This window comes from Centropristis striata, chromosome 16, assembly GCF_030273125.1.
Source record: "Centropristis striata isolate RG_2023a ecotype Rhode Island chromosome 16, C.striata_1.0, whole genome shotgun sequence".
NCBI classification, from domain to species: Eukaryota; Metazoa; Chordata; class Actinopteri; order Perciformes; family Serranidae; genus Centropristis; species Centropristis striata.
The window spans coordinates 14,791,178-14,818,882 of record NC_081532.1 but is presented as its reverse complement, the minus strand read 5'-3'; the positions used below and the strand labels follow the sequence as shown (position 1 = coordinate 14,818,882).

At 43.5% G+C, this 27,705-nt stretch overlaps 1 protein-coding gene across 1 annotated transcript in view; it reads left to right on the top strand.

Moving 5' to 3' along the window:
* Positions 1-27,705, top strand: part of tiam2a (TIAM Rac1 associated GEF 2a) — an 81,228-nt gene that overhangs the window by 20,642 nt on the left and 32,881 nt on the right. The window contains exons 2-9 of the mRNA XM_059353306.1: positions 4,614-4,711; positions 5,862-7,031; positions 11,390-11,843; positions 12,490-12,662; positions 13,580-13,804; positions 17,875-18,060; positions 18,376-18,519; positions 22,685-22,741. Coding sequence (XP_059209289.1) covers positions 5,868-7,031; positions 11,390-11,843; positions 12,490-12,662; positions 13,580-13,804; positions 17,875-18,060; positions 18,376-18,519; positions 22,685-22,741 — 2,403 coding nt within the window. The 5' untranslated portion in view covers positions 4,614-4,711; positions 5,862-5,867. The remainder of the gene's footprint in view (positions 1-4,613; positions 4,712-5,861; positions 7,032-11,389; positions 11,844-12,489; positions 12,663-13,579; positions 13,805-17,874; positions 18,061-18,375; positions 18,520-22,684; positions 22,742-27,705) is intronic.

Here is a 27,705-nt window from a genome sequence, read left to right as displayed (position 1 = left end):
AGTGCATTTCAGAATTTCTAATTCCACAGAAGGTCTTGACTCATTTTCTTGCATTTTAATTAACACAAAATGAGATGCACACTTGGCCCCTCTGGCCCCGAGAAAGTCAAACAGCTTAGCCATGTCGCTAGCGCTTTACTCTCTGCACTTTTTTCTTATTTTCTGGCTTGCGCTCACTCATGCACACACACACACTCTCCCCAGTAGCGGGCTGCCTCCCTGGTCTCCTCCTTGGGTCATTGTGGTATTTAGGGTCAGACAAGAGCTCCAGTCATTGCGCCCTCCCCAGTGCCTCCCAGGCAGTGCTGCAGCCATTATACGCCAGCTTGTCTGGCCCAATCGCCTCAAACAGCTATGGAAAACCGCCTTGGCTGTAACAAGCCCTGCATCCTCCTCCTAGCCAACGGAAAAGCAGGATATAGGAAAAACAACACAGTGCAGTAGTGGAGCCTTTTTTTGCAGTGGAGACTCTAAACGGATGAGAGCTATAAAACATCCTTCTCTTTCTGAGAGCTCTTCTGTTGAGAACTTTTCACTTTTTCCCTCCCAGCTCTCCCGAGCTTTTCCTCTTGGCGCTCTGTAACCCAGGGTTACCCTGGGAGGGCTGTGATTCGCTGCTGCCTTGCAGCCGGGAGGGAGTTTCCACGTGTCCTCCAAGTGAGTCTGGGTGTGTGAGTCAGATGCGGTGCGTGTGTTGCTTTAAGACACAACGAGCCTTCACAGGCACTTTGAGATCAGAGAACACCAGCTAGATCTCTCCTGTTCAAAGAGCTTCTAGATGAAAGCTCAAGCCACAGAGGTAAGGGAGGTTATGGGCTCTGTGTTTTATCTTTCTCTCCCTTTGTTTCTCCTATTTACTGGATTAAGAGGAAGCTGAGGTGAAGAGGTTGCATTGTGTTTCCTATTGTCCTGATCCACAGGTGTGGGTTACTCTGCATGTGTGTGTGTTAGATAGTAGCTTGTACTTTAGAGTTTATCTCTAGTGTGTGGTCTGTACATGAAGATACAACAAAGTGGCTTTTCACTATCTCAGACGTTATCACTTCTGTGTGTTTCAGTGTGTCTGCATGTTATGCATGACTCATGTTCACTTGAGAATAAGTAAGTTTGAGCGCCTTGTCTAAACTCTGTATCTCATGCTAAAGTTTTTGGATACTTGAATGCCCATTGTGTCAAAGTGTTTGGAAACGTTTTTACTTTCTTGGCATCACTCCGGGATGGTAGTGGCATACGTGTATAAATCTTTCAAAAGGCTGCCATGTCATTTTTGGTCGGGAGCCAGGCGCGGAGCTTCTAAATGTATAATGAAAAAGTCAGAAGGACACTTAACAAGCACTTTGATGGATGTTTGGTGGTTCTGGCTGAATCCACCACACAGTAATATGGGCTTTCAGCGAGTGATTCATAGATTGACATTTCTCCTCACAAGCAAACAACCGCAGGATGCTTTAAATCTGGTTCATATGACAAAAAACTCAGCAGGAGACGGCCTGGTCTCCTTCTCCACTATTCTCTCTTCTTCACTTCCTGTTGTTGTTTTTGTCCTGGAAGAAGCTTGTGTGGTTGTTTTTGCATAAGTTTGAATTTAAGCTGTATCTGAAAGAGTGGAGCTTTAAGGGCACCGCCCCTTTAAGAGCTCAGTTGTCAGGGCGCCAGAGGAAAGTGATAAGAGACAGGTCCCACGGGCTGTGATTTGACAGGAGGAAGGCAGTGTGATTGTGTTAACAGTCACTTCCAATAACAAATGACCTCATAGTCCCTAGTTCACAGCATAATAATTCAAAAAGCATGAAACCTTCTTGGTAGAACTTAATTTGTAGGACATTGTGTAGTGTTCTTTTATTGGAAACCATTGAGAAAGTCCAGCAAGATGTCTGTGATAGCCAAGGTTCTTTGGTAGAGGAGGTTAAAAATCTGCACTAACAGCATCATGATATTACTGTGAGGCTTAGTTCTCTGGGGAGCCACCCTGTGTTTCACACCCTGTGTTTGTTCCTGCAGCTTTGATTCCCAAGTTTAGATTCAAGGACAAGAGGGTCAGAATTGCAAACGTAGTTCTTCAGACTTAGACGCAGGTTATAGCTCCTGTTCTCCAAATTCACGGTGGTCTTAATATAGGAAAAAAAGGCAGTTTCTTCCTTAACACAATGCCTTCACGTACCTGCTGTGTTTATACCATGTCGAGGTTCGCCCAAGACGCGCACGGTGCCAGACTAAACATGGAGCTTACGTGGGAGTCATCCAGGGGCAGCCTGAGAAGAATGCCAGGTCATAGGGTGTGTCGAGGAGCGTTAGGGTGGCAGTGGTCCCTTGGCCCCTGAGCAGATGGCCTGTAGGAAGCCTATTGACGAGAACAGAGGACTGAAGGGGAAGAGGGAGGGAGAGTTCAGACTGGGGCGCAGTGGTTTGCAGCTAAAAGGAAGACTTGTCTTGTTGTTCTCCCAAAAACAGTCGCACAATACCGCAGTTCAAGTCGCAGCAGACGGCAAACGTGTGTGTCTTTAGGTTTGTGTGTTGGCACGCCTTTTCGCCTTTCATACCCACAAAACTGCACTGTGTGAAAAAAGTTTCCATGGACGGCGTTAAAAGAAAGCAGTCGATGTGACAAGTTCGACAACTGGCTTTGACTCCTAGTGTTGTCGGCAGCTGCTTTCTTGGTCTTTTCTCCAGAGAGAGCATTGTTTATTGACTCAATACCAAGCACAAACGTTTCTTTTTTTTTCACTAGTTTAGTTGTGCAAATGGGTCAGACATCTACTTTCCCAAAGTCAATTTTTACTTGCCTCAAACAAATTTAATAAGTCTTTGTTTTGTTGGAGTTTCACCCACATCTTCTGACGCCACCCAACTAAACTCAATGCTCAAACTTTGTCTTCGCTCACTGCCATTTTCTTGCGATTGTGCATATGTGCAACTCTCAACAGAGATGGAGCAAGATGCCTCACTCCTTACTCCCATCATCAGGTTCAGAAAAAAAGACGTTTTACAACTTGTTTGATCAGTCAAGGTTTACTAGCCTGGGCAATAATTGTTGAGTCCTGCATTCATGTATAGGGACTTTAAATCATTTTACTTTCACTTTCTAGCTTCTAGACAAAAGACAAACAGGGAATTGAGTGAGAAATATGCCATTCAAATGCTTAGAGTGACACCAGTCGTGCAGTTGACCATTCATTCGTAATCACTATCGGCTTGGATTTACCTTGGTTTGATGTGAATCCTGGCCCTGGTTCAACTAGCATGACAAGGCTGGAAATTATTAGTGTGTTACTGGCAGAAAGCTGCTTGGATAGGTGGTTTCAAGAGGTATACTGTCTAGATTATTCTCTCAGTATCGGCACTGCTTTCACTCTTTAAGTCGTGACGAACGAAGCAAGTGTTTGCTTAATCCTCTGATCAGCTCAGAGTGATGGTTCAAGTTCATTACCAGGCCTACTTGTCTCCAGCCAAGTTTCCACTGCGGTGCTACTTTTTCACACTCATTCTAAACAGTTTAAAGAAGGAGAGAATAATTATCTTGTGTGGCTCCTCGTCATGTTTGATTTTTTTTTTTTAAAGTCTGGATCTTTGCCCTGTCCTTGAACTTCGGGATCTAGCACCTATATTTAAGTCCCCCTGGAATTTCCCCCTCAACTTCATATATTAAACAAACTCTTTTACTGTAGTCCATATAGTCAGCCAACAGTGTTTAATCTTGCCTCACAGTCGAGGTGCATCCAAGCAAGAGCAGATAAACTCTTAATGCTGCAGATCACTTAATCCCAAAGGTTAGGGCTTCTGGCAGGGGCTGTTTGCACTGTAACCTTACGCATTCTGTACGTGTGCTGCGAGGCTTAGTGGAGTTAGCACTATTTGAAAGCCTTCCTGGAGTGTGAGCTAAATGCATGTAAGTGGGTTATATTACACACACAGGACAGAGTCACACTGCTGCTCAGGAAGATGCCTGGTGCCTCTGCAAAGAGTGCTTCTCAGCCGTTACTGGTTTTGGATCCTGCCCCCGGACAAATTTGGCGGTGACGAGTGAAAAAAAAAGGAGCAAGCTAGGATTCCAAGGTTTAAAAATAAACAGACGGGTAAACTGTAGCAGGCTTTCAAAAACTTTCCCAACCTCGATCAAAGACGACGTCATTTACTTGCGGGGAGGTGGAAAAATGCTACTAATGTTTGGGTTGGATGTCTGATTGAGGAGAGATTTTGGGGGTTGGAGTGAATTTTTCAACTAGTCATAGTGTAGCGCCAGGCGGGCACTACTGTACTGTGCTGTACTGTGTAGTACAAAGCTTGGTTGATACTACTAGAAAGGAATAGAGTTCATTAGTTTGATACTTTAGGGCTTTTTTTATGTTGTTCCTTTTTTTTGTTCAAGATAAAAAACATCTCCAAGAGTAAAATCTCAGTGCTGTTTCAGTGTTGCCTTGGCTCTGTTTACCCCAGTGAGAAACAAGTATGGCTGCCTACCAAACACTGTCTTCTCCCAAATCCTGCAGATTAGATCTACTCTTTAACTGGCACACCTGTTATCAAACACAGAGCTTATTACATGTGGTAAATTACAGTCCTGTAGAAAGAGACTAAGCACTAAGTCAACCTCTCTCTCTCTCTCTCTGTTTCAGATGAGCCAGACGTCAAAAGCAATGAGTTTATATTGAGGAATGAGACGGAGGGAACCTTGCACATAGCGGCTGCGATCTGAGGAGAGACTTTCAGAAAGGTGAGTTTGTGGCCTTCATATCTGGGATGTCTGCATTATTGTGCTTTATTATTTTGCTGTGGTCAATATGGCTCTAAAATGATATTTCACAGTATTTGTGGTAATGGTATTCGTGACTGTATATTACTAAAATATAGTTGAAAATGTGTTTTATATGTCAGCAAACAACATAGGTTTGCTTTCAAATATTCTTTGAAAACTTGACAAAATGTATCTCCCAGTAACTCAGAGTGAGATACAGTCTTTGTATAAAAAATATTAATTACGAACCATGTTTGCTGTTGCTGTGTGTTACTATTTGAAACATAACATCAACTCAGAACATTTCCATTATCATAAAATTATTATTTCATTATAATTATACTGGTATTATCGTAAACAATATGATATGACACACACCTATTGTGAATTTATCCCTGGTATACACATGGAAATCTGTCAAATCCCTTTTCACTGTAACATACAACTACAATTTTTTGTTTTTTTTGTTTTAGCTAAGCAGTGTCACAAAAAAGGTGTTCATGTTGTAGAGAGGTTTGCCTCAGTTCCTAATCATCTAGGTGTGCTATTTCAAAGACTTGATGGCTGTTGAACCACCTATTATGTAATCACGTCACAGACAGCAGCACTTTATCTGCTACAGAATCAACCCTGTAATGAAATATCTGTCTGGTCATGGCTCTCCATCCCTAATGTAACAGTGTTGTGGGCAGTCTGGAAGTGATTTCACATTGTCCTGAACTCTGTCACACATAACAACCATGACAGCTTAAAGCCTGCTCTTCTGACTTGACTTTTCTATAGCAAGAATGGAAGGATGTAGTAAAATAAGAGAGGTGGGGAACCCTACAGGTTAATGACCAGATGTGATAGATTACTTATAGCTATTTTCTTTGAGGAAAATATTAGATCTGCTGCTGTTTTACCTTGGAAACAGTCACTGCAAAATAACCGATTCTGAGTGTGTATGGTCTGATTTTATGGGAGTGTAGTCATTATTGTTTATGAGTAATAAGTTAATCTTATGCCTCTGATGAGATGGCATTATGTCATTCCATGTCATTTATAGTATACTGCCTTATGTGTGAGTATCATGGATTTTCCAGTAGCATAATGACATTTATTTCCTTTTTTTTACATTTTTTTCCAGGAAGCAATGGGAAATTCAGAGAGCCAGTATAGCATCCAGGGCCCCAAAGGCACCAGCTTTGTCTTCCCTGGGAAACAAAAGCCATACTCACTAAAGCCCCGCTCAGCCAAAGATGACGCTCTGTCGCCCCATACGTGGTGGAAAAGTGCCCCAGTAGGCTCAGGGTATAAGGCCAGGTGTGTCGGCCGTGGCTGTCTGTCCCCTCCTAAAAGCCGGCCGCCTTACTCCCCTAGACACTGTGACTACGTTTCAAAGGGGACAAGGGGAAGCCCAGGTGAGCATCGCTGGCATCGAACGCCTGGATGTGGCATACGAAGGCGGCATTTGTCCGATGAATACAGAGATAATCCATATGGGGCTGATCTTAATAGCCGCACCCTGAATGGACACAGTGATGAGCAGGAGGCTTTAGAGGAACAGAGCAGCCCGCGGGTGGTGATCAAGAAGGATGGCAGTCTCAGGGTGGAGTTCACCAACACCTCAGGCAACCCCCTCCTCCTGGACGAGGCTTCTGGCCCTGTCCAGCTCCTCAAGTTCTCTCCCAACCTGGAGTCTGCCTCCACTCCCAGTCCGCCTGGGTCAAGTGGTAGCAGACAGGAAGGCCACCGCAACGGCCCACCGCCGGCCTCTACCTCCTCCACAGCCAGGACCAGCAAAGGAAGCTCACTGAGCTCTGATGGCTCCTGGTATGATTCTCCCTGGGGGCCCAGCACGGAGCTCTGCGAGCAGGAGCAACCCTGCTCAGCCAGCAGGACAATAGTCCACTCGCCTATCCACCAGCTTGACTCCTTCACTGAACAGTCGCCCCCTGTGTCCATCACAGACCTCTACAAGGACCCCACAATGGCTGTCACCTTTCCCACAGCCAAGGACCTGTCCTCCCACTTACAGCAGCCTGCACCGGGCCAGAGGCCACACCGAGCCTCTTTCGCATCAGTCCTGGATGTTCCACTGGAGGAAGAATCTCCTGAGGCCTGCCAGTACTCATCGTACACCCTGCCATGCCGCAGGACCAAAGCCCACACAATAAGCGAGGACCTGGACCAGTATCCTGACCAGGAGCAGACTGGACATGAATTTGGCTTCCAAAAGAAAGACTCCATCAAAAACCGCATCAGGCGCCTCAGTGACTGGACAGGAAGCCTCAGCCGCAAGAAAAGGAAGTCTCAGGTGAGTTTGGCTAGGATGGCTTTAAGGGATCACAATGATTTTTGTCTCATTTTTTGTGATTTACATTTTTTTAATACTCACAGGGTTCATGCAAGGATTTGTCCTGCACGGTATGTAAAGCAATGGGTTTCATAGATGTGATGTTCATAGTTGCCCCATAGCCCTCATAGTTTAAACACACAAAAGATAGATGTATCGCCCTCTTATTGTGGTTTTCTGTTGTCCCCTCACTACTAGACTTAGCACTACACCTTATTAGACAGAAGAGGGCATCAATAACAGCCACGCACAGACAGTTTCCTGTCTGGCAAGGTTTATTTGATGGCGAGCCACAGCGGTGGTCTTGGCATGGCCAGGAAACCAACCACCGTCCTCTGGTCCTTAGCACCGCAACACCAGCTGTCCGGAGACAGGGCACAGTGGGGCGGCACAAAATGAAATTTGTAAAGCAGCCAGCGCTTGGTCTTGTTTGTTTTGTGAGGATGGAGCAAGGATGAGAGGTACTTCCTTTCATAATGCGTAAAACATGGATGATCCTCGGAGGAAGAGAAGTTCAGGGCTGATGTGCAGGTTTCATGATGACTGTATCTGGGTGGGTACTTCTGAAGTATTACTGCATGCTGATTGTTTGTGATTAGTTGGATTGACAGTACTTTTTGCTTTCAATATTTGCCGTCAAAATAATATATTTAGGGTTTTTCTGCCTTTGAATTGCATTTTTAATTAAAATTGTTATGAAGGTTTCAAGCTAACTGATGGCTGAAATGCAAGGACATTTGCAGGGTGCTACAGTGAAATTTTGGCACATGGGACACAGAGCAGAAAGCTGATATATTTTTATTTTTCCTAGTAGTAAAATGATACTTGTAGTGCACAGGCACAGGTCAGAGGAGAGGTTGGAAATAACCTCAGCGTGTCTGCACGTTGCCTGCACATGATATTAAGAACCATGTGATTTTTTTCCCCTCACACTACATTCTTAATAGCTTTAATTTGACATAAAACATTAGTTGGATCTGAGCCTGAACTCGTGTCGCTCTGTCTTTAAGACTTGAAAGCGTTTGTTTCTACATTAATTCGTTTAGCTTTGCCTTGTAAAAGTTGTGAGAACGATGTTTGGGCACTGCCAAGAGAATAGCTGTAAGCCTTTGAGAGGCTCTGTTAGAGTGAAACTAAATCCTAGCTGAAGATTGAACCCCACCCCTCCTCTAATGTTAATGAATGACTTGTGGTTGTTGTGTGGTGCAGATTTTCTGGGCTCCCCCTCCGCGGCCCTGAGAGAGTAAATCTGCTAATAGGGATTGGTGTTCAGTCAGTTGGGACTGAAAACAAACCAAAGGACAAAATAGAACAATGGCTGCATTCAGATGGCTTTTTCGTCTTTGCTACAGGAAGAATTTGTGAGCTTCTTCTTGTGCTCATACAGCAAATAATGCTGACTGATATATATGAGATACTTTGCCTTGACGCTGTCACGTCACCCTGTAGTGACAAATACGCAGCGGAGTGACAGTATTCATTTTAAGTGTTGCACAGCTTTCACTTTACATTAGTAATGTCTGCCTCTAAATCTCCAGCTTGCCATAACGCCATGCTAATCTATGGCCATGCGTTGGCGCTTGACTGTTTAAAGGGCAGACTAGCACCCACAGAGTTACTTTAGTCTTTGTTATCCAGAAATAACGCTGATAGAGGCTGTTTTGTCTGCAGAAATCCTCAAGAAACCCTGACCCTTTTAAATCAGGTGTTACTTGAAGAAAAATCTATTTCCAGCCCCAGATATTGCTGACAAATTGTAACAACTCGGGCACTGTTATAGAGTTAAATGATAATACTTAATTTCCATTGAGGCTTGACATAGTCTTATAGGGGACAATGCAACAACAACCGAAATAAGACAAAAAACGAGAGAAAAGAGCCAGTACAAACTTGAATGCTTTCAGTACTCACTTTAATGATAGAGTATATCTCTTCAGCATCAGTGAACCAATAAGCATGCAGCATGCTTGTACCAAGAACTAATAACTCTGGTGATTAGCTATTAAACATCATTGAGGCATACAGGGGAAAAAAAGATTTGTAACATATTGTTGTTTTTTATTTTTGGTCAAATAGATTTTATTAAAATTGGTATAGAAAAAAGCATCATACAGGATCCGGTATCTTTTTTTTGAGGGATACCCAGCTCTAGTGATTGATGCCTGGGGTTCTCTTTCTTAGTGACTGACAAGGCTTGAAACAAGCTCCTGTTGAAGTCACTGAGGTGCTCTTTGGACTGAATTTCCTCTTTTCTCTTGGGTCCATTTTGTTGACTGCCAAACCTCTGTGGCATATCACTCCAAGTGCTGCTCACAGTGCCTCCTTTCAGCGGGTCAAAATCAAAATCAGGCGCACCTCCAGCTCTGGTTCCCCTCCACCTGAACTCCAGGGCTCTGTTGTGGGTTTAAAGGTCATCCTGCAACCCTGATGCCAAAGGCCAAGAACCTGCTTGTAATGAAAAGCAGCTGGAAGAGAACTGAAAACTGAGGGTGGACAGATTCAGGCTGTCAGCTAACGGAAAAAAAAGGAAAAAAGACCCAGCCTGTACTCAGTACACATTTTCCGACGTCTCTGCTGCACAAACACTGTGTGTTTCATGGTGGCAGGTGGATGTAATGGTTAAAAAAGACCTTGGTTAGAGGCTGTGGGTTCAAAGGGTTCATTGCTGCTCAGTAACTAAACAGGACCCTGAAGGATTCAATAAAGCATTACCTTGTAAATATTTTCCACATTAGAAAATTATTTAAGCATCCTCTTGAGCGGTATTGTAGTCTGTGCTGATTACTTTGGCAAATTTGAACTGTTTGGTAAATATGAACAATGGGAATAGCATTCATAAGCGTGGAGAAGAGTTGGATGAAGCCGAGTGAGACGCAAAAGACTGAAGATGAGCTTCGGCATGACGGCTCATACTTTGTGTCTGCAAGTCGAGAGCACTCCGCTCTGTTGCCAGGGGCAGAATCAATGCTGCAATCTAGTCAAGTGTAGGTAGGCTGTCATTAGGCATGAAAGAGTGCAATTCCATCAAGTGTTCATTTGGGGAGTTGGGAAGCCACAGCAGACCTCAAATGACGTGAAATTGTCTGAGCCTGGAGGGTTCCAACCTCCCAGGTGCCAGCACAGGAAATTTGTCCCACTTTCTCAGCCCTAGTGAAAGATTTAGAGACTGTAATGCAGACTTTGAAGTAGGTTCGAGGGGTTTGACAAGATTTTTTCAAAAGTTTCTCTTCCACTTTTGCAGCGCCTTGTGGCTAATTGGAAGATACACAGTTTGATTGTTGTCCCAATGTAAGCTTGCTGTATGTACAGAGGTGTATACATCTAGAAGAGAACACTGTAATTTTGCATAATGTAGGTGAGAACAGTTATTCTGTGTATTTATAGCTCCAAACCAGTTAAATGCCTCAAATGATGATTAATCAGTGAGACTGTTCAGGTATCATGTAGTTTTAATTGGAAATGTCTATCTTTTTTTATCTTGGCTACTGTGGCATCACTCATTGTTTTGTAGAACTTTTGAAGCTTGAAGTTTGGCATTTTGGCCGTCGCCATCTTGGTTTTTGGTACCAGAAGTGACCATATTTTGACGTGAGAGTGGAACGTGAAGTTATTGACTAGTGCTAGTTAGCTAGCTTGGTTAGTAGGGTGCAGCCAGCTGACTCCTTTGAGTGTCTTAAAGTACAACTGAACATTGAACAATTCATCTTCAGACCACCAAATTGTTAAAACTAACTTTCATGAGCTGAAACCACAAGAGGATCAAAGTTTTAAGACAAAAACAATTAAATGTGCCATTGTTGCAACTTGCCAATCAAAGGGTAGAAAAGCTATATCCTGCCTTATGTCGATTTTCCTCTAAATGTTGGGTCTTATGTTAAAATCCTTAAACTGAACATTGCTGCGCAGTGGTTCACCCTCGTTTCCACCTTGGGCTGCATTCAGGTGCAAAGTGTTCAGCCAATCAACAATAGCCCATATTTTTGTCCAATCTCCTTAATTAAATGGGACCATAATTTGCTAAATTAATATCATACTGTATTGAAGAAGACTTGTAACTAGTAGTTGAGTCCATACACTCACTAAGAAAATGTTTACTGAGGTAATTAATCAGTTGAGAAGTAGGGTAATTTTCTCATAGAATGTCATACAATCATATTTCTATTTTTTAGCCAGTGTTGTCGCCCCCTGCTGGCTATCAGAAAGAATGCAAGTGTTGGGCACTCCGTATTGACTTCACTTTTCAGGTGGGGGTTGCTTCTTGGTCTGTCCTTCATACTCTCATACTCACCTCACCTTTCTAAACGTTTGTGCCTTATCAGGAGACCAGGTACAAGGACCTGAGCGATGCCTTCGATAGCGGTGTCGATGGCTTGACTGCAGACACCAGCTCCCCCTCTCAGGTCTCTAGCCTCCTCTGGTTCCCCGGAGCCTCCAGGGCCCAGTCATCAGGAGCCATTCACCAAACGACAAGTGACGCTCTCCGTCAGAATATCTATGAGAACTTCATGAGGGAGCTGGAGATCGGCACTGGACAGGGAGGAGGGGGAATCGGCGAGAGAAGAGACCCATCCACGGGCACCGAAGAGGGGGAGAGCAGCAGCGAGTCGGCAGAGGGCTCTCTAGAGCAGCTGGATCTGCTGTTTGAAAAGGAGCAGGGGGTGGTCAGACGGGCCGGCTGGCTTTCCTTTAAACCCCTCGTCACCTTGCACAAGGACAGGAAGCTGGAGCTGGTGACCCGCCGCAAGTGGAAGCAGTACTGGGTGACCCTGAAAGGTGAGCTTGAATCTGGAAGGAGGACATGTGCAAATAAGGGAAACAATGATGCATTTTGAAATTGAGTCAAAGAATGTGCTGACTTGTGGTTTTAAAATAATTCACTGGCAAGTAGATTATGCAAGTTTAAGTTTCATAATTCAGTTTTGAAGAGCAGGTGGGTTCCTCTTTGTTCCTCACTTAACAGCAGTCGTGTCCTTGACCATGACATTGCACTTGACATTGAGTGATGAGTCAAACTCTTCACGCTTACAGGAAATAATGCGGTTTATTCTTGTCGAAATAATAAAATTCAGGCCACCAAATGGGTGTGTGTCGCTTTTACAACACTGCTTTTAAGTATTTACTGAAGAGCACTTCTTAGAAGTTTAAAAAAAATAAAAGGTATCAGCAAGGACATGCTTATTATTTGTGGTCTTTTGGGAGTATGTAAAACTTCTGTGTACCCCAGTCCTGCAGAACTCCATTTGTTAGATGTTTCACAAGGACATTTTGTCTGTTAAAGATTATGTGACGGCTCTAAAAAAAAACAAAAAACTTTTACAGCCTAGAGAAACTTAGCTTGTTGATGTTGTTTTTTGCTGCATCACTTGCACATTTGTTTATCTCTCTCAGTCTTTGTGTCTTTATTTCTGTCTTCTTACAGGATGTACATTGCTGTTTTACGAGACTTATGGTAAAGGCTCTCCAGAGCAGGAGTTGTCACCTCGCTACGCTCTCCTTGCCGAGGACAGCATCGTCCAGGCTGTCCCTGAGCACCCGAAAAAAGAAAATGTCTTCTGCCTCAGCAACTCGTATGGAGATGTCTACCTCTTCCAGGTAAAACATGACGGTTGACGCACTTCTCCTGACTTAAATTATCTGCAACAGATGTTATGAATGTTGTTTTTCATGCTGTCGTGGGTGACATATAACACACTTAACAGACTTTAAAAGGAAGAGACAGAAGTATGCAGCATGTTCTTGCAGTGCACAGTTGCAGAACATGGCTGGAATTCTACCAGACATGCACCTTTTAGCCTCCCTTCCCTGGAGTGTAGCATGTCAAATGGTCAATTTTGGCTGGCAAGCAAAGTGCCCAAACTTTCCAGCTAAGGGGTCTGAGAGCACATCCTATTTGCCTGTTGTGCTTACTGACCTACATATCACTACCAAAATTCATGGCTGGCCTCAGCTCTTTCCATGTTCCCTCCTCCTTTACAAGTCTCTCAGACTATTATGGTGTACAGACCTACATCTAAAGAAACAGTTCTATGTGGAGCTGACTTGGCCCCACAGGCAAAGAGAGAGAAAATTAGCTCTATAGCATGAAGACAGCTTGGGTTTCAACCTTTTGTTTCCACTCACACGGCCTGTTAAACATGAGTCATTCTCAATCTAAAAGGGGGTTCGACTGATTTCTAAACCGGCGTGCTTCCTCCCTTCGAGTGAATCATTTTTATAAAGACAGCGTGATAATCATGAGGTGGCTTATTAAGAGAGAAAATGTGTGTTAAATTTCAGTTCATAACCTGTGCTTTCTCATAGATGCCCCGTTAATCAAGTTTTCTTTTATCGATTGAGCTTGCCACCCAATGATCTCATCATCCTGATATATGGTAGAATAACATAATAGCAGTGCTTTGGCAATGCCAGCAAATTTATCAGGCTTTGCTTCTCTGAATCCAGCTTGTAACAGGAATATTGGTCTTTCTACTTCATCAAATCGAACTCCCTGTCTCTGTTTGCCCTTTCAGGCCAGCAACCAGACCGACCTGGAGAACTGGGTGACAGCCATCCATTCTGCCAGTGCCTCGCTGCTGGCCAAGCGCCAGGGGAAGGAGGACACTGTGCGCCTGCTGCGGAGCCAGGTCCGCGGCCTGCTGCAGAAGATCGACATGGACGGGAAGATGAAGAAGATGGCCGAGCTGCAGCTGACGGTGGTCAGTGACCCCAAGAACCGCAAGGCCATTGAGAACCAGGTGAGGTGGTGATCATGATGCTGACACATTAGTTGAATCAGCTGGAATTTAGACCAGCATCACTGAGAATATTGGAGGCCTCTATCACATTTTACACTGCGTTATATATATATATATATATATATACATCATGCCCTCTGGACAAATTTCACGGAAAATCTGCTGGATTATTTTCAGCATTGATAGATCAGGTGGCGTAACGCATGGTCCTTTCATGCTAAATTTCGATCTCCAGACTGTGTCGTTATCCCATGTGATAGCAACCACATTATGTGCCCTACTTAAATTTGTGACTGCGGTGACAAGTCTGAGCTGTATTTTTGTCTGTGGGTGGGTGAAGTGGCCTAAATGCATCAGTCCCCGAACGCATCGCGAGGGGCCCAGGGGAGCAGCTCGCTCCCTGAGCATCAGATTGAGATTCCAGATGTTTCCTGGTAATGGGCTCTCAACATGCATTATCCTCTTCCTCCTCCTCCTCCTCCTCCTCACAGCCTGGGGGAGAATCCAAAGCACCCAGTGCTGTGCTGTAGCCTACATACAGCAGATTACTGATGAGTATAAAAAGCCCGTAATCTATAGTTTAGCAAATACTTTTACAAGAAATGTGGGGAAATCCAGCTGTGACTCAGGTGGTCATCGACTTTAAGTGCCTCTTACGTATGCTTTCTGCCTCTGTGTAGCCATGTGAGTTCAAGTTTTGTCAGCTGCTCATGTCCATGTATACTCTTGAATAGCAAAACGGGCACTTATTGGAAGGGTTGCTATTTGGTATTTAGTTAAAGAGCCCTGAGTGGAAATATGAGTATGTTAATATGAAGAAGAAAGATAGAAGCCGGACAGCTCACCGCAGTAATCACCAATGGAGATGTCACTGCCTGCCTGCGAGACTGACCGACTGTGTGCTTGTATCTGTTTCCAATTATCCACTATGCCACCTCAGAGTAGACAAAGAGACAGACGGGGTTGGAGTCAATGATAGGGTCAGAGGGGTATGGGACAGGACTCTTGATACAGGCGCCCCAAGGCTGATGATAGATTTAAGGTTTCGTGGGGTTGTCTAGCACCAACAGGGCACCACTTTGATGTACCCCACCCCCACCCGTGTCTACTGAAATCAGTGCCAGTAGACCTCTTTTGAAGAGTGCCTTTGCCCCCTTTCACACACTCGTGCTCACATACACACACAGCGATCAAGTTGCATTGAAAGACTTATTATGCATTAGGGCTTTTACAGAGAGCTGGGGGCAGATGTTAGAGAGGGGAAATAAGAAAAGATGAGAATCTGTTAAAAGAAAGGCTTATGTCTGCTGAGCTTAATGGCTCTAAAATTAATGTAAATAAGTTGTGCACGCAGGCCAGATGGGCCCAAACATGCCTTGCTTTTCATTGATGTTGCCTGAATGTCTTGCTGCACCTATTCAAGCCCGCTAAATGCATGAAGCAATAGTCTGCATTTAGGCCTTTACTGTGTAAAAAAATCTGTTCATCAGTGATGCACCCTGGCATGAATTCTCAAATCGAATTTTCCGCACAGGACTATTTTAGAACATCCCTGAAAGGAGACCTGGGTATTTGACTGTTGACAAACAGATCCAGATGGCGTGTAAATCAGAAGCATGCTTGGATCTTGTGAGATAGTTATACATAGACGTGAGTTTTTACCAAAGCAGCAACTCTCCTAAATTTGTCTTTGCTTTTGAGGAAGGAGCTTATCTGATTTACTTCGTAATACCTCCCTCTCCATCTGAAGTCATCTTCAGACCACTCAGAGGAATTCATTCTCAGATCCTCCAGAACTGTGTTATATATAATGACCCAAGAATAGCTGGATGAAAAATGTGCTTTGCTTACTTACTATTAGAGGATTTATGTACAAGGTCTTCGAGTTCAGGTTCAGTAACGCCTTTAATTAGAGCTGACAGGAAGGTCTTTAGACACGTTTTTTTGTTCTCCAAAGGCAGTTCTGCCTAGTCCTGACCTACTGGGCTGTGATTGGTGGATTATCTTGTGATAGCAATGTGCTTTCCTTCACTTTGACAAGAGTGTGTGTGTATGAAGCAGAAAAGTACTTTTGACTCATTTAACAGCTGGATAGTTGGCTAGTTAGCTTGCTGATCCATCTCAAGAGCTGCCATTTGCCCTCATCCCGGCAAAGTAGTCTCCTACTGGGTGGCTGGGAACTCTAACTAGTGTCACATGAAATCATAGTAGAATTAGCAAGCAAGCTAGCTATCTGACTGGTGGGCGGTGGGCTAGTTAGCTAGCAGGCTAATTCTGCTCTGCTTTCATGCCACACTAGTTACAGAAAATGAGAGGAAAGAACTTGTCCGTCATCTGGGGATACCAATGTGCTTCCCTACTCTGTGAGAAGAGTGTGCTGATAATGCATTAGGTTGAAAAATGTACATGTTTAGCAGCTGGCTAGTCAGCTAGCTAGCTAACTAACAAAACGTGTCGCAGCAATTGGTACTAGCCAGTCACAGCACAGTAGGGTGGAATTAGGTGTAATTGTCTTGGGCAAAAGAGACAAGATGTGTGACTACCGTCTTCCAATAAGAAACCTTTTAAGTTGTAAAAAATGTTTTGTCCCATTTTGTTTCAACAAATCACTTTATAGATAAAAGTTGACCCCTGTCTATCTGTCTGTAGTCTACAACAATAGCTTAGGTGGAAATTATAGTGCATAGAAAATGAGACTATGAAACTTTTGCTGACTTGTGGTAACTGTAGCTACAAGTGAGAATTACGGGACAATGCTTAATGCTAAAACATGGTGTGACAGTAGAGATGAATCACAGAAGTTAGCATCAGCTGGCTAACATTAGCCACTAAAAGCTACTGCTCAATCAAGACCAAGTAAGGCTGCAGCTGCAAAACCCCAGAGTAGGTCAATAGTGTGTTTCATTACTTACTTACTTTCATTACTACAAAATGCGTCACATATTATTTTAAAAGTTGCATGGTCTGGCTTTAGGAGCTCCTGGGCAAATGTTCCACCAAGGACACAAACCTCAAAAACTTTTTGTGACTTTTTAATCATAAATGTAATTCAGAATTTAACCATACTTATTTTCCAGAGATAAACTCTGATGTGGGTCTCCTGCTGTTCTTGCTTTGCGAAGGACTACTGCCTCACTCGAGTGTTTGATCATTTTTCCAATTATTTAAATAACTGGCATGCCAAAATGCAAGGTCATTTTTAACTAAAGCATGTGGATTCACCACTGTTGTCCTCATGGTCCAAGGCTGGAATGGGAATAATGGCTGAATGTCATTGACTCGAGGCTTATTAACCAAGGCCACCTGCACTATAGGTATTTTCATGGGTTTAGCGCATAGCTCAGTTTACTCCCATGGTAATTTCTGTGCAAGTTCTTTTGTTTAAAAAAAAGTCAGAGGTTCATAAAACACCACCCTTATGCCCCTCCTCAGTTTGTTCCTAAATCTAAGGAATGCCATCAACATAAATGAGACCTAATAGCACAACCCCATAGGGTGCGTTATTGTAAATGAACTCACAGTGCAGACGAGACCTATTAAAGTCAGTTGTTATAGAGGGTTGTTTAACTTGAGTGTTCTCATTAAAACCAGTCTCCAGCCAACAAAATAAGCACTTTCTCATAGCGTACATAGTGCAAACAGGCATAGGGGGGAAAGCAACTGTAAACTATGTGTATACAGCATGTGTGTGTGTGTGCAGGGTGGAGGTTTAACGGGTGGTCTGTGCAACATCACTACTCTCTCTCGACTTACATAAAAAATGGGCATTAGCATTTACTGCACACACTCTGACTCCTCTGCTACATATGCAGTCCCCCCTCACTATCAAACCTCCACCAATTTGTGCCCTCACCCTCCACGAGCATCTGCAAGCAATTGGAGCTTGATGGAAAGCCCTCGACTGACCCTGGATCTCCCTCTTTGATTCCTTTCCTCCCTCCCCTCTACAAGCCTCCTCCTTTACCTCCCCCCCGACTCTCTTTTCTCAGCCTCCACCCAAAAATGGTCAGAAAATTCACATTCAGGACCTCTGCCAAACCAATAAAGTAATAATCTTCCTTTTCCTTCAGATCCAGCAGTGGGAGCAGAACCTGGAGAGGTTTAACATGGATCTGTTCAGGATGCGCTGCTACCTGGCCAGTCTACAGGGTGGAGAGCTTCCCAACCCAAAGAGCCTGTTGGCAATCGCCAGCCGCCCCACCAAAAGCACCCTGGGACGCCTGGGGATTTTCTCTGTCTCCTCCTTCCATGCACTGGTGAGGAAGCTGAGGAAAGACCTTAAGAAAGAGCTGATGAATGACTAATTAAGGAAAGCACAATATAGAATCAAAGGCTACATGCATGGAAGCTTTTTTAACTTTTCCTTTTTGTAGATGATACTTCATTTTGACTTTACTTGAAGTGTAACAGTAACCTTGAAAATCTTTTAATCATTTGAAACTAAAAAGCATCCAGCAAACACTCCCTTCATGCATTACTGGAGGAAAATAAACCTAATTAAGATGGTCTGATTAGATGGCATTTTTGTAGAGCTAAATGATTTGTGGTTCTGATAGTCTGCGTCTGTTCAGATCTGTTCCAGAGATGAGGCCACACTCAGGCGGCGCTCATTGTCCCTGACTCACAGGCAGCGCAAGAGAGGCCTTTTCTCCTCACTTAAGGGCCTCGACAACCTGACGAAGAGAGGTCGGGACAAGAGGCCCTCTGCATCGCAGGTACTACTGACACGCGTATCAGACACAAACAGATCTGGGTAATGTTTAAAGAATACCATATGTTAACAGTTTAAAGGATGTATGCTTCAATGTTAATATCACACATTAATTTGCATATTGGTGACGTCACAGCATATTGGCTTAATTGCTGACTGTTGTCGAAGCAGCATGCATGGAAAAGGAATTACAATATAATATATTTCTTGCCTTTTTCCTGATGGTCTGAATACTCGCTAGCTGCTTTTTTTTTTTTATTAGAAAATTAGCAACTTAGCAACACCACAGACATGGTGAAAGTGCATATATGAAACCATGAAACTCTGACCAATTAGAGCAAACAGGACTTTTTCAGAAGGTGGGCTTAAAGAGACAGGCGCTACAATGGAGCATCTCAGACAGAGGGTGAAAACAGGTACAGCAGGCGTGGGCAGTAAGGCAAACATAAAGGCTTTTTGAACATTAAAGCATGTAAACATATTCTAGAAAAAAACTCAAATACGAGCATGAACCTGAAAATGAGCATAATAGTTCCCCTTTAATGTCAGTATGTTTGAGCTCTCTGAAGAGTTGAAAGCCTGACAGCAGCACCTTGAAGTGATGCTTGATCATCTCCAGGATCCTGGAGTAATGACACTCTTTAGGGGGTCTGGATCAGAAGATTTGTAATAAGGGTTCACCCACTCCATGTATTCAGAAGGGGAACCTACCCACATGCATACACATAAAATGAGCATGCGGAAATCCTATGCATGCTTGCACACAGTGTTACGGTATACCGCACACGGTCTCTTGGGTCTGCACTGCCGAGAAAAAGTGTATCTTGACACTTGCAGCCTCAGTACATATTGTGCATAATCGTTAATGAAACAACCTTAAACAATGTTCTCTTATTGCTTACTTGCATGCACACCGCCTGTGTTGACATGAAAGAAAAGCAAGAGATTGGTACAGTCATACAGCACTTTCAGCACATTTTCCCCCTAAGGAGATTTTATTAATTAGAAGCACATAAGCTCACGTTGCCCCCTGAGTGTGCACCTCCCATCAACATAAACACAGAGGGGCATTCCTTACCCAGGTGCAGAGGGGGGAAGTCTAAATCCTCTCAGGTTAGTAATTAGACTCATGCAAGCTGGTTATTTATTGATACAGAAATCCACCACTCTGTACCCTCCAGGTACGGCCCAGGAGAATACTCCACTCTAGGTGGTCTATTTTAAGAATCGCCACAGGAAACACTCATTTGCTTGTCTTTTATAGACTTCCGTTCATTAGTTGGGAGTATAGGAAGGGAGATGAGTGCGGTTTTAGCAATCTACCTTCATTTTTCTTTATGCTGTGAAGTCAATATGGAGTCTTATTGTTTTGCAAGAGCCACTCATGTCCTCCAGTAGGTCCTCCCTGACTCCTGACTGCTCTCAAAACGTTCCCTGTCCTGTTTTGCTTGCTCTTATCTAGCTCACCCATCCCACCACCTGCCCTGTTATATTTATGTTTGTCTATTTGCGCACTTCTGTCAGCGACTAGGTATGTGTGTGTTATTATTTTCCCGGGGAACTCCAGCCGACCGGCCTAATGAGGCCCAGTTACATTTCACAGTGCAGAAGGCCGAGGTGGCACACACATGAATTATTGAAAGCCATATGTGGTAGATGGCATTCTCCACTCTTTCCTCAGCCCCGCAGACACCAGCAGATGGTTGGTGTAAAGACGCTAAATATTAAACAGCCTTCCTTTATTTTTTTCCCCAGGTCCACCTTCTCTTACAAGCTAGTTTTAGTGCTTTTCTGGTATTTTTTCTTTACATAGAGGCTAATCAGGTACAAAAAATGGCTGGTGAGTGCTTCAAAGGATTGTTGCAGTGCTGGGATTTCCTGGACATCTGTTGTTTTCCTTTAATGCGAGAGCGAGGATCATTGGTTGTGTTATTTTTTTTTGTCGTGGCCATTTAAATGACATCATCCGCTCCTTGGCTGTTCTCATGTACTGTTAAGACACGTGTTTCCTGGATAAGGATTTGGACAGCGAGGCCGTCTGAAGAGCCAAACTCCTCCATGCATTTAATCTGTTGTTACCTTCTCAGGTTCACAGACTGCTTTCTCTGAGATTTTCAAGATATCTTCTTTCGGTGCTCTTCTCCCTTTTGCTCTCCATTTATCCCCTTTCCTCCAACTGAAACACGCTATCTTTTTGCCTTTACTTCTATCCAATTTATTTAATCTCTTAAGGCTGGAGTTTCATCTCTCTCTCTCCCTCAATTCCTCTCACCATTTGTCTTTCCTTTTTTCCTCTTCAGCCTCATCCTCTTTCTCAAACCTCCTGTTTCTCAGAGCATAAACATCAGAGCATTAGCTGGCGGTCCTTCTCCCACAGTTTCCATACTGACTCATCACTGTTGACTAAGCCTAAATCCCGTTTACCACTGCAACGCTGCACTCGACAACCTTGCCCCAAAGTCGCGCCCCCTCCCCCTTCATCTCCTTTCCTCTCGTTTTCTCATCTCTCATCCGTCTTAGGAGAGCTATGTATACAGTAAGGATCTGGCAGACAGTCGGCTGTGGGAAGTAGGCCAGAAAGGTCCGAGGATTTGTGGGAGAGTTGGTAAAGCTTTCTAAAATTAGTCAGTTTACAGCGAAGCAGCACTGTTTACAGCCACTTTATAAATGTACTCTCATTGGGGAGGAAGAGTTACTGTACTCTGCTGCTCAGAGGTCAGATGAGGGTTCTTACTACCATAACAGGAGCTGAAGGTTTTTTTCTGATTGTAAAGGAAATCTTGGGATTGTTTTTGGAGAAAGTAATCCTGATCCTGATTAGAAAAGGGGATAGCGCTTGCAAACTTAGGCTGTATATGAGAAGAGGATGTAGCCACTGTGACATCACCCACTGGTTTGTGGACTCAAGCTTTGCATTTTGGCTGGGAAAGGCGCTTTGTATAAGCGAACACTAATGTTAGCTAGCTAGCTTGGTTAGCATGGTGCATCATTATTGAAAAACAGCAGACTAATTTGAGTGTCTTTTAGTCCAACTGAATGCTGAACAAAACATTTTTTATGCGACCAAAGTGTTACAATTAACTTTCATTAACTATCAACACACCATGCCCTAAAGCATATCCTGTTTTATTATCTGTTTAATTATAAATGGGACCATAATTTACAAAATCAGCATCATGCTGTAATTAAAACGACTTGAAACTAGCAACTGAGATCATAAACTTGTAATGAAAAACGTTTATTAAGGAAATAAATCAAGTGAGAATTAGGGTCTTTTTTCTCATACACTTCTATACAATTGGGCTTCTTTTTTTTGCAACCAGTGAAATTTCCATTTTAAAGAAGGTTTTGTTTTCACTTTTAAGGCCCAGAGCTTGCTTTCAAATCTCTTTTGTCCACCAATTCCTTAGTGCAGTGTGCAAACAAAGGGAATTCTTCTTTAACTTCATTTTACCGAATACAAGCACCTTTGAGCTTTACTGAGATCCGTTTTGAGAACAAAATGCCCCATTTCTGTCACTAGCTATGCCACCTATCATGTCTCTCCTTCCCTGTGACAAAGTATCCCAGCCAAAACCTGATAACTGCAGCCTGTATGAGCCGGGCCGGGAGTTCCACCCTCAAATAACGGATAGCTCCGTGTCACCGCTGTATTATAGAGTTGTTAAAGCCCTCTGAGGCTGCAGAGTCACCTCCAGCACCGGGCTTAGCCTGACACAACACACCTTACAATCACAAGCCAGAGGAGAGGATCTAAAGAGGAAAGGTTGAGGGAGATAGAATGAATCAAGAATGGAGAGATTTCACTCAGAGGTGGATGTGGAGATGGGGGGGAGGAGAGGGAGGGTTCTCTTCTCATCTGTAACTGGACTGTTTCCCCCTTTCATCTCCAGGCTACACAGAAACCACTCAGTGTCCACACACACCCCTTCCACTCACACACACAGCATATTTCCACCATCGCACCTTCAAAGGCTACAGACCCCGTTTGCAAGCAGTATCAAAGCGATGCACTCGCCACACGTAGTTTTTAATTAACTACATAATAGCACAGTGTGTGGCTAATATTGTGTTGCCGAAGTGGCTGGGCATTTAATCGCTTATGAGTCAAATCAGTGCGGTGCCCCTCTGTCTCTACTCCTAACTTACTGTCTGTCTCTTGGTTTCAGATCTTTGAGAGCGACGCTGGAGGTCAAACGTACGCCCTGCCTCCCAGGAGCACTGAGGTGAGTCATGGCGTTCGGTAACTTTGTCCTCTACGGTTTGTGGATCTTTGATATATCTTTTAAAAATGCCTTTCCCATCTGTCATATCCATCCTGTGGTACCGTTTTATGAGCTGAATTATTGGTTTCAGCGTGAAGTAACCGCGGCAGAAACATGTCCGCTGTTACTCTGACCTCTGATGTCTTTCATGGTTTTGATAGCGGGCTGTGTAAAGATATTTTTACACAAATAGTGTATGTGTATGTGTGTGTGTCTGTGTGTGGAGATCAGAAAGTAGGTGTTTCTGCCTGTGTATATTACTTTTCCAGGATCAAAGCAGAGGTTCCTTTCATGTTGATCTGCAGGTGCCTGAAAGAGAAATAGACAGCGTATCTAACAAGAGATTTTTACACCGCGTTAAACTCTCCTTGGACAGGCGTCCAATGCACCGCATAATTGAGTTAATGGAGAGTTAAAGTGTTGACCAGAAGCACTTGAAAGTGTGAGTGTATGGGTTTATGGTGAAAGTGTTGAATGATTGAAGAGTGTGAATTCTGGACATCTGAGCAGCCAGACGTTGGAGCTGCAGCATTCGCAGGTTATCGAGGTGGTTACATGGCGAGATCGAGGAAGTGTGAAATGTTGCTGTTGGATCTGTCGCTGTTCCCAAGTTTCCACATGTCTTCGTCTACTCGGTCAGGGACTTTTTATCCTGTACAAAATGTCTGAAATAAGACAACGGTTGAGAACGATACTTTCAAGGAATAGTTTGATATTTTGATAACTATTCTAATCTGCTTTCCTGCTGAGAGTCAGTGTGGAGATCAATATCACACTCATTTCCGTCTGTTATTATGAAGCAGCCGGTTAGCTTAGCTTAGCTTTCTCTAAAGACTAGAGTCAGGGGAAAACGGCTAACATTAGCCTTGCTCTGTCTAAAGGCAACAACATCTGCCATAAGCCCTGCTACATCTAGCTTGTTTAATTTGTAAAAAAACTGGTGAACTGGTGAAAGACTTGGTTCTTGGTTGAGTGTAATGTGGAAGTCTCAAAGAAGTCCCTGTTAGATATTGCAATTTTTTGTAGCTTCATATTTAACCAACAGACATGACACAGCATGTGGTGTCAATCGTCTCGCCTAAATAGAACCATACAATAAGTCATTATGTTTTCAGTCAGTATGTATTATGCACAGTCTACCACACAACATATAATAATATGGATTAACTAATTTGCAATACTGCAGATTTCCACAGATTTTCTATTAATCTTGTTATGTATATATCATATATACCTAGTGTTTTTTATTTCTTGTATTTCTATTCTATTTAATTGTATTTGTTAATTCCATTTATATACTGTTTTATATCCCTACTAAATACTTTTAAATTACTTTAACACAAAAAATGTCCTTTGTGGAATAATAAAATCTGTCTTGTATGTTTATCGCTCTACAAAAAAGACGCATAAGCACATTCCCCAAAATATCAAACAATTTTGTTTAATTGAGAAGTATATTGATTGCAGCCCACCTGTTGACAAGGTGACATTGTATGCTGAAATCACCATAACCAACCAACCAACCATATATACCGAATAACTTCAAATGCAGCTGAGCATTTGTTCTCAGAAAAGGAAGCAAGAAAATCATATATTTTATAGATATCTTGTGCTTGTCCCGTCAAATAAAATCTTATCAAATCCTCCCAGGCCAAATGGAGGGAAGTGTAGCGCTGACAGATGAGCATAATGGAGGCTTTTAAACAGAGGAGGCCGGAAGTTATGAAGATAGCTGTTCCACAGGATGCTATGATTCAGTGTGAGTCTGTGGTGAATGTAGCGAGTGTTAAAACTGCCACCATTAATGACCTAGAAATGGACTCAGAACAGGAAGTGGTTTGGGGAAACAATAATGGCCTTCATTGGGCCGAAGCTTTAATGTTTCTTAAAATGCGGTACCCCTCCCCTTTGAGTGTTCCGGCCGTTCCTAGATTTGGATGTGGAAAACAGCCTTTCAGTAGAATCCATTGATTTGTTGGGGATTAAGGACCTTCGGGGTGGGAAGCGGGGAAGAGGAGAGAGATGGAGAGGATAGTTCGGCCGTATTGATTTTCGTTGACACGTACAGGTCTTCATCTCTTTCTTGATGACTTTGCTCTTGTTGTCTCAAATCCCTTGAATTACTCTAATAAGCAATCATCTTCCACTAATCCTTTGATGTGAAGTCAAGTGAAGGGTACATTTTTATGTCTGTGCCCAGGCTTGGCTTGGCTGCGTTGCTTGGCTGCGTGGCTTGTCAGTGAGAGTTTGTGAGCATGTGGTTGCTGTCCTATCTTCACGGTTTTAACCAACCAGCTATTTCAACAGGCTGAGGCTGTGCTGAGACATTTGAGCTGTAAGGTTGTGGCCTCTGCATAAAGCCGAGGGAGATAAACATCTATATGGAACCTGTCAGTAACACAGAGGCTGTCTTGGCCTCCATAGAGGTTAGAACAGAGTTCACACTGAATGGCATTTGCTCTTCAAATCCTCCATCCACCCACTCCTTCTGTCAGCAGTGGAGTGAGTGACTATGTTTTGACTGCTAGAAGAAATGAAATGCATGCTTGACTTATGCGACTTAAAACTTTTAAAACTCCCTAAACTTCTTCTCGCGCTCACATTCTCACATACTTCACATGTTAAAATGCATACAACTGCTTGCTTTTGTTGAGCCGGATTATGGAAATATGGTAATGGGATAAGATTCAGATGTAGCTCCCTTTCATTTCGCGTTTCTTGTCTCAGGTGGTAAACAAGAATGGATTATGACACAGTGGCCCCTTGGGCACAGACATGAAAAAGGCCCTGCCACCTCTTTTACATAGGAACAATACATACTTTATAGACTTTATAGCTTTTCTGCCTCTCTTTGTTGTTGTTTTGTAACTCTTTGTTGCTGTCTGGTGTTTCTTTGGAGTGATTTTGAATCACTTTTTATTTGTTCTGCATTTCTGTAGTCATTTTGTCTTTCTGTAGTTGTTTTGAGTCTCCTTGTAGCCATTTTGACTCTCCTTTTGTAGTCATTTTGTGTCTCTTTGTAGACATTTTGTGACTTTCACTGGATATTTTGTGTCTCTTTATAGTTGTTTTGTATCTCTTTGTGGTTCTTTGGCCCCCTTTTCATAGTTGTTCTGAGTCTTCTTGTGTACCTTTGCTGCTGTGGTCTCTTTGTAGTTGTCTTATGTTTCTTTATGGTCATTTCAGTCTTTTACTGGTCAGTGCGTGTCTCTTGATTGACATTTTGTAGGTGAAGGCCAGCGGAGGCCCTGACACTTTGGCTCTCTGGCCCTCTGGCCTTGTGCCCGGTATGCCTGTTCAGTAATCCATCAGTGTTTCCAGACAATAATGTTCTCTCTCATTTCTAAATTTTACTGTCTGGTGATTAAGATCCCACCTTTCTCCTTCATGACATACTGTTCCCTCTGTCTGTGTCACCACCTCTCACCACGCCCCGCTACCCACGGATGCATACCTCTGCTTTAAGTTGAGGAATGGGCACCAGTGCTAGTCAGTATGGATGGTCATTATATTGTCACCTTGTGTGTGCGTGTGTGGAAAAACGTGTCACAGCGGTGGAAAGAGGGACCTTGGGTGGAGCTTTGAGGAAATGAAGCGTAATACCCTTTTAATAGATGTAATAGAGGGGAAATTAGCTAAAATTATCGTTAACTGTTTCTTCTTCATGGTCATCCTGTCTATTCAAGGCAGTCCTGTAATATTTGTGTTCTCCAGTTGCTAAGTGGAACAGAAAGGGTGTATTTGTGCAGCAGTCTTTTACCCCTTGTTCCATCTTTAGAAGCTCCAGGGTGGAGGACAGCTCGCATGGAAATAATTTCCACACTTGAGAGGAAAGACTGAAGTATTGAATTATTTGGCTGAATGCAAACATAAATACAGTACACACACTCACCACACAGAGCACTTGTTGAAGTCCAGCGCGTGGCTCGGACCGTAGTCTTGGCAGTCGCTCATGGAACGTTGACCAGGCAACCGTCGCTCCGTTACAACCCTCTCTGACCATGAAAGAGCGTACAGTGTTAGTCAGCCGCTGGTCAGGTCAACGTAGGCAACCAAATCTTAGTTTTCCGGTCACGCCATGTCGGAGACACACAAACAGGGCGGTTATGCAACCATTTGCCATGCTGGCTTGTTTTTTTCCTCCTCAGTTTTCTAAGCATGACCTCATAGACGCAGACAGAGGTGAGTGTTGAAGTGGCACCTTGTGTTCATCCATCCCAACAGGTTAGGGAAACATTTTGGTAAGAACATTGGTGGCCCTGATTCCTCAAGTAGACTAGTCATGGGTACATTTAGATGACAAATTAAGCAAATGTTTTTCTGTGTGCCTGTGTTTATCTGAGCTACACTGAGAACTGTGTGCATTTCTGTGTGTGGAGCTAAGTGATGCTCTGAATCAGAAGCCTTGGCTTGTCCCTTTAGGCTTTTTGTCTGGCAAGGAAAAAGGTCTTTTTCCTCTTGAGGTGATGCATCAACTGCAAGCTGCCAGCCTCTCTCTCTCTCTCTCTCACACACACACACACACACACAAATCCTCAAACACACACACACATTCACACACACCATTCTCAGTTTTTATGATCCCATAATGCCTTTAAAACGTCAGTATACACCCAGACCTATTCACTTATGCAATTATCCTTCTGGTTCCGTGTCTCAGTTTAACCGACGACTCATATCGTCTTCGTCAGAAGTGCTGAATCGCTGGCTTCCTCAACCCATGACTTTCAATACATTTGGTGTGATTGAGCCTTTCCTCAAGATCTGGGGCCTTGATAATTGCGGTGTTAGGCTACACTGTGGCGTCTCCCACAGCCCCTCAACACAGCAGTGCTGCTTTTCCCTCCAGAGACACAGAGTCGCAACCAAAACCCCCAAATGGCAGTCTGTGAGGCCGAGCGGTGGACTACCCCCCCTGCACCCCC